The sequence below is a fragment of the Penaeus monodon genome, unplaced genomic scaffold, assembly GCF_015228065.2.
Source record: "Penaeus monodon isolate SGIC_2016 unplaced genomic scaffold, NSTDA_Pmon_1 PmonScaffold_509, whole genome shotgun sequence".
Classification (NCBI taxonomy): Eukaryota; Metazoa; Arthropoda; class Malacostraca; order Decapoda; family Penaeidae; genus Penaeus; species Penaeus monodon.
The window spans coordinates 47,501-55,000 of NW_023659985.1; the positions used below are offsets into that span (position 1 = coordinate 47,501).

The window sequence follows — 7,500 nt, forward strand, 5'->3', positions numbered from 1 at the left end:
TCATCATTTTTATCATAATTATTATTATTGATAATGTCAACATTTATTATCTTCATTATTATTATAATTATAGCATTTAATATATATTAGACTTTTTTCTCATTATGATCAATGTTATTTTCAGTATTACTATTGTTATTACTATTTTAATTATTATTGTTATTACTATTTTAATTATTATTGTGATTATTATCATTACTATTATTATTATCACTATTATCATCATTATCATTATATCTATTTTATATTACTATCAACATTATTATTATCATCGTTTGAGTATTTTTTTTTTTCTTACTATTAACATTATTATTATCATCCTTATCATTATTCACTTACTGCCATTATCTTTACCAATGTAATAATATGCTACCACCTCTAATGTAATTAATAATTTCTCAATGACTTATAGATAAAAGGTGAACTGGATAACATACTTACTTGTAGGGGAAGTGGTGATATAAATTATTTTCGACCGCTTGCCGTTTTTTTCTGCATCCGTATAGGACGCAGAAACATACAGCGCATACCTCGTGTACGGGCGCAGTCCTTCTATGAAAACCGACCTGTTTTGCTTCTTGTTATACTCCCAAAAGTCTCTCCGCCAAATCCTACAGTTAAGAGGACAAAACGATTAACATACCAAATTTAATTAAATTAGAGTATATCTTTGGAAAAGTTATGAATTATTCATTCCTATTCGTAAAACAATGTGCACATATATGCATGTATATTTATTTGTCTATCAGTACTTATATATCCATCTATCTATCTATCTAAGAATACATTTCATATACTCGTGTGTGTGTGTGTGTGTGTGTGAGTGTGTGTGTGTGTGTGTGTGTGTGTGTGTGTGTGTGTGTGTGTGTGTGTGTGTGTGTGTGTGTGTGTGTGTGTGTGTGTGTGTGTGTGTGTGTGTGTGTGTGTGTGTGTGTGTGTGAGTGAGTGAGTGAGTGAGTGAGTGTGTGTGTGTGTGTGTGTGTGCCTGAAGGGATGTGCCATTATACTAGTGAGATAATGAGATAAGTTTCTGGAGGCGATCTGGAGTTCGAATTTGGAACCATCGCCTCAGCGGGGGACGAGACGACGATTATAGCTGACCTTGATTGGACTCCAATTCGCCTCCAGAAATCACCGTGTCCAGTTGACTTCCCCCACCCAGGGCTGGCTGACCGGACACAACACACAGATATTCGTATCATGTTCCAATATTTGTGTGTACTCTATATCAATAAAGAGTCAAGCTGTTTAACCAATATCGAAGCCCAACCACCAGCCTTTTACAGTCTGGTATTAGTTGCGTCCTTTAGGATCGGAACACGAATAATCACATTTCCGAGATCCGCTCGACCAACGCTTCCAGATACGACCATGGCTTCAAAACCATTTGAGTACACGGAATGAGCCCTTTAATTTTTTCCTCCCTTCTCCTATATGTGTCAAGTCATATAGATTATATGTGCAGTCACTCTCACATTAGTTTTGCTGGATAAAATTGTTAAGATTAGGAATGTTTGTGACAGGAAATGACAGCGTTCGCACTCTATCTTTTAACATTATATCGCATTACTGAGAGAATATGGTATTTGCCAATAAACACGAAACATTGCTCATAAAGTATTTAATAAATTTCTCTCATTATTATAAATCTATATTGTTGCAACTACAACGAATTTAACACGTTTGTGATTTGCCTAAAACTGAGACTTAACTTGATTTCGCTGTTATTTCACGAAATTCTATGTGCTTCATACTCTTCTTGTACAAGTTTTGCGACTGACTGTTAGAAATTCACTCGTTCTTACTCTTTCAGTTCGTTTAATTCTCTTACCGGTTACATTTATCTTTATCAGGAATATCATGCATCTATATCTACTCTCACTATAGCGTGCTTCCGGTCTCGACCTGACCTCACTTTCCCTCACTTCCGGTCGGTCGGCACGGCATGTATCCATTTTGGCGCTATTTTTCCAGTCGTGACGAGTGACAACATTAATTCACATTTCTTATTTTACATATATGTCTTTCACTATGTGACAACAAACGGTGCAAGTGAATCCACTGCCATTTTCGTTTCCCTTATATACACACAAAGACAGATGTAGTTCAGGCAGGGTCCTTATGGATTTCTGCTTACATCTCCCTCTCCTATTTTCTTCTTTATCTTTGTGAAATAAAAACACAAAACGCGAAAAAAGACGCATATTTATATAAATAACCGGCTAGTATCACTCAACATCCCCATTTCTGTTGCCTTTCTTTTTTTTTTACTATCTTGGCCCTTGCGTGTATGATCTGGTTCAGTGATTAAGCAGAGCATTTGGACCGAGGATCTCGGACAAGGCACCATAGGAAGAACCTTCTGCAGATACAATCACTAAAGGATGCCGTGGGGATGGACCTCACTGGATGATCGCCTGCATATCGTAGGCCTGCAGACCAGTAGCTCGTCAGAGCAGGCATTAAATAGCCCCATTATGTAGTGGAAGGGGACCACCTGTTGGGATGCCCATAGATCCAGCACAGGACCAAGAATTCGCCAGCGCAGGTACCTGTCACCCCGGGATGCTGTTTAAGGGAGCTGCCTGCCCAGACACCCATAGAGCCAGACAAAGGCTTTGAGGACGTATAGACGAGCACGCAGCTGAGAAGGACCTGGACGAGATCTATGAGGACGTGTGTATGAATACACAGCCGAGTTAGACCTGGATGAGGACTATGAGGAAGTCTAGACGAATCTGAGGAGGACCTGAGCGAGACCTTCGGGAACGTGTAGGCATCGAGGACAGTGGATTTCACCAAGGACCAAAAAGAAAAAGAAAAGGATGACAAGGACGAGCAGCCACAAAGATAGATCGAGGATAGTGCACATAAGATCAAATGACCAGCCAATCAGGTCCAGACAGAAATGGTCGCCTCTTGAGGCACATTAAATGGTGCCTTGAGGGTAAGGCGTGAGTAAGTGGCCGAGCATTATGGCATGTCAATAAGCAGATGCAAGTAGTGGAAACAGTAGGGGGTGTGACCTCCCCTTGTCCCCTCCCCCCCCTGAAAAAGTAGATGTTCTGCAGTTGCTGTTCCACACCACATTTCCAATGCCAAATCTCTAATTTGTGTCCTAGAATAACCCAATCTACAGTGTGCACTCCATCACTGTTCCATCCAGGACTCCATCCGCCTCCAGCCCTCCGATGGCCGGGCCACACCACCGCACTCAACACTTGTTCCAGACATTGTCTCGTATTTTCAATTACTTGTTATATTCTTCATCAATAAAGAGCTGAGCCGTATACCACTATCACTGTCCTACCAATCTTGTATAAGGTAGCCATGCCTTACAGTGTATGTATGTATGTATATGTATATGATAATATGCATATATACATTTGTACCTATATCTATACCTATATATACATATGCATATACATAAACAAACAGACACACACACAAAATATATATATATATATATATATATATATATATATATATATATATATATATATATATAAATATATATACATATATACAGATATATATTATATATATATAATATTGCGTTCTTCTCTGGATTCACTCTCCTGCCTAACATCTGAATTTCCTTTGAGAAAACCATATTAAAGTATTTGCAATACAGGTTTGGGAAATGGAATCATGCAAAGAGGGATGGGCAGTGGCAAAAAGGCGGTAAGGACCCTCAGCCATCACAGCTGGGTGTCACCTCTCCTCGCTTACTAACACACATTTACCAGTCTCAGAGTCTCCAATGGAATGGGCGACAGAAGGAGCAAGCAGGTCGACAGGCCCTGGACGAAGCCACTGTGGTTTCCTACATGCTTACTACGCTTACTGATTCACTCTTGATAGTCCCAGAATCTAAGTTCATCATCATCATCAGGGGCCTAACGCCGACGGGGCGCATGGCCGCATCCACCCTTCGCTTCCAGCCAAGAGGATCCCTCGAGGCGAGTCTCCAGGCAGGCCCACGGCTCATCTCTAATTCCTTGCAACAGGTCTCGTTGAGCTGCCCAAGCCAAGATCTCCTGGGTCATCCCACAGGCCTCCTCCACCCAGGGTTGTCTCACAGAGAGACAACCTGATGGGCAGGGTCGTCCACAGGGAGACGAGCTAAGTGCCCATATAGCCTGAATTGGCGATCCCGGATTATGCAAGTAACAGGTCCCATGCCAGTCTCATGGTGTAACTGCCGGTTGGACACGTGGTCCTGCCAACTGTACCCCATGATCCGGCAAAGGGACTTGTTACAAAAGGCATCAACACGAGACTCCAAGATACTGGATAGCATCCAGGTTTCGCTTCCATAGAGCAAAACTGGCAGTATCAAGGCCTTGAAGACACGCAGCTTGGTCCTTCTGTATAGGTACCGACATCTCCAAACGCTCTTGTTGATCGAGTTCATGGCTCCTGTTGCCAGACCAATCCTTCTATTGACTTCTTGGACTGACAGCCCAGAGATATGGACTACACTACCAAGGTATGTAAAACTCTCTGTAACTTCAACGTCCTCACCGCAAGCATGGATTGACTGAACGGGATCCCCTAACAGACCCCCAAAGTCCTGAATCTTGGTCTTGGTCCAGGAGACCTCATTGCTAAATGCATTTAGAGCCGCCACCAGTGACTCCAAGGACTCAGATAGATAGCAACATCATCGACAAAGTCAAGGTCTGAGACCTTGATATTGCCTAGTGTTGCTCCACACTGACTTTGGCTAGTAGCTCTACCCATTATCCAGTCCATACAGGTGTTGAGAAGTGTTGGTGCAAGGACACAGCCTTGCCTCACCCCTGAATTAACAGGGAAGAAATTCGACAGACCCCCACCACACTTTACAGCACTTTCAGTACCAGTATAAAGGCTTGCTATTAGCCAATAATCTGTGTCGGATCTCCCATAGCGATTCTGCGACCAAACTCACGACGGCGTTCCACAATTACTCGAAGCGCTAGTATACGGTCTATCGTTGACTTGCCAGGAGTAAATCCAGACTGCTCCGATCTCTGATGCCTCAGTGGGTGGTTGCGGATCCGTTTCAGAAGTGGGCGAGAACCTTGCCTGGTATGCCATGGTAGTTGCTACAATCCAACGATCCCCTTTCCCCTTCCAGAGGGGGATGACCACGCCCCTCAGCAGGTCAGGGAGAATGAACCAGACTGCCAGATGGCAGTCAGGACTGTATGCAGGCCCCGACCATAGGTTCACCCCCACCTTTAGCAGTTCAGCAGGGATATCACATATGCCTGCAGCTTTCCCACTCTTCAGCTTAGAAATCACCATCCTAACCTCTGTTAGGGTAGGAGGTTCCTCGCTGATGAGTGAGTCCAGCACAGGCACTGTGACATCACTTGCATCCAAGCTAACTGTTGGAGGGTATACCTGGTACAACTGCTCAAAATTCTCAGCCCAACGTTCACGAACCCCAATATGATCTGAGATGATCCGTCCATCTGCTGATCGGACTGCAGTCAACTGTGAGAAGGGCTTAGAGTTCAGCTTTCTCAGGGCTTGGTAGGCAGGGCGAAGTCATTTACCAAGAAATGGCCCTCAACCTCCTCAGCAAGATTCCTGATGAACTGTTCCTTATCCCTTCTCAGCAGGGTCCGAGCCCTATGCACAATGGAGTGACGCAAGACTTGATTACCATTCAGCCAAGCCTTGTGACACACTTCAGTGGCCTCTAATGTCTCCAAGGAGATGGAATTCTGCCTTGCCCTCGGGCATATGCCAATGGACTCCTGAACTGCTTTGAGTGTTATGCGCTTGAAGAGCTTTAAAGTGGACCCACAGGGTAGGCACAACCAGCCTATGGTCAGTGCCACAGAACTCGGCACTCCGGTAAACCCTGCAGTTCTGGAGGATCCTCCATTGCGTGCTAACAAGAATGTGGTCGATCTCCTTGGCCACTGTACCCGTATCACTGTACCATGCCCACGATGTGGGTTGGAGTGCTGTTACCAGGAGCCAGAGATCCTCAAGTTCTGAGACCTAGCAAAGTCCTGGAGAAGGAGGCTATTCTCGCTGCTGGGATCAGCTCCTGAGCCATGGGGGCCAACAGACATCTCATAGCCAGCTTGGTCACAGCCAGATACTGCACTGAAGTCACCCAGAACAATGCGAATATCTCGCCGGAGGCAATTCTCTACCACAAATGTGAGTTTGGCGTAGAACGCCTCTTTCACATCAATTTTACATACATCGGAAGGGGCGTCTACAGCAATAAAAGACATGAAGCCAAAAGCATACTTCAGTCTCAGTACCATAATACACTCATCAAACTGTGTCACCCTCAACTAACGAGGGCTGAAGTCGGCTGGAGATGGCTATGGCTACACCCTGGAGGCGGTGACCATCACTGCGACCCACACTGATCGTGCAGCTACCAGGTTCTTCTCACCTCTGAGAGGGCAGCCACCTCAACTCCCAGTCACTTCAATTCCTGCAATAGCAGAGGTAACCGCTCATCCTGCCACAAGGACCAGATGTTCCAAGCGCCTACCCAGAAAGCACACCTGAGGTTAAGTCTCAGTGGTCACAAATAAAGGGGGTCGGCTGTGGGACCGCCCATCCGCCTGTGGGGTTCCCGAGGGCTTTGCCCCACAAGTTTCATGGTAGGTTGGCGCCTGCCAGGGCGCAGGTGGACAAGTAACTCTCGTTCCAATCCTGCGCCCGACATTTGCCCTCCCAGAGGGACCTACGGCCCACCTTGCTTGCTGGGTGGAGGGACAACCCTCCTCCCCCCAGCCTATCCATTTATTTTTGACGTTGCTGGGGGGTCTTTCTGGGGGGAGGAGGACTGGCAAGGCCCACCTCCCCCGAGCCGACCAATTAACCCAGGATGGCTAGGGGACAGGAGTTGGTACGGAGCAAGAGCGTGTCCACACGCCGGTGGGCCATAGCTCCGTACCTGTGGGGCCTCCTGCTGCTCCGAGATCCCCCTCAGTTTGGCCTGGGACCGCAGGGTGCCCAGTTACCCATGGGTGGCCACGAGGAGGCACTGCAGAAGTCTTGATGATGGAGAGGCTATGACCTGGCAGGGGAGACTTATGCAAAAGTTGCTCCCTTTTTCACACTGAGCTAGCCAGTGGTGGAATCTGTAAGCGAGAAGGCATGCAAGCACTTAATCTAAGTTGAATCCTACATATTACTAAGGCACAAACATTTGGCTAATGAGTCCAAGATGGCTAAATGAGCTAAACACCTGCCATCGAAAGAGTGTCGTGGCAGTCTAAGCTGAAGAGTTCGAGTTACCGGCCCTTGAGAGAATCCGAATATCGTTGACCCCGTAAAAGGACGGGAAAAGTTTGAGTAAATATATATATATATATATATATATATATATATATATATATATATATATATATATATTATACCTCTCTCTTCTCTCTCCCTCTCCCTCTCCTTCTCCCTCACTCTCTCCTTCTTCTCCTTCTCCCTCCCACTCCCTCTCCCTCTCCTTCGTCTTTTTCCCTCTCTCTATCTTTT

At 45.4% G+C, this 7,500-nt stretch overlaps 1 protein-coding gene across 1 annotated transcript in view; it reads right to left on the minus strand.

Annotated features, from left to right (window-relative positions):
• LOC119571087 (insulin receptor-like) overlaps positions 1-7,500 on the minus strand; it is a 29,108-nt gene that overhangs the window by 12,943 nt on the left and 8,665 nt on the right. The window contains exon 5 of the mRNA XM_037918541.1: positions 442-611. Within this exon, the coding sequence (XP_037774469.1) occupies positions 442-611 (170 nt within the window). The remainder of the gene's footprint in view (positions 1-441; positions 612-7,500) is intronic.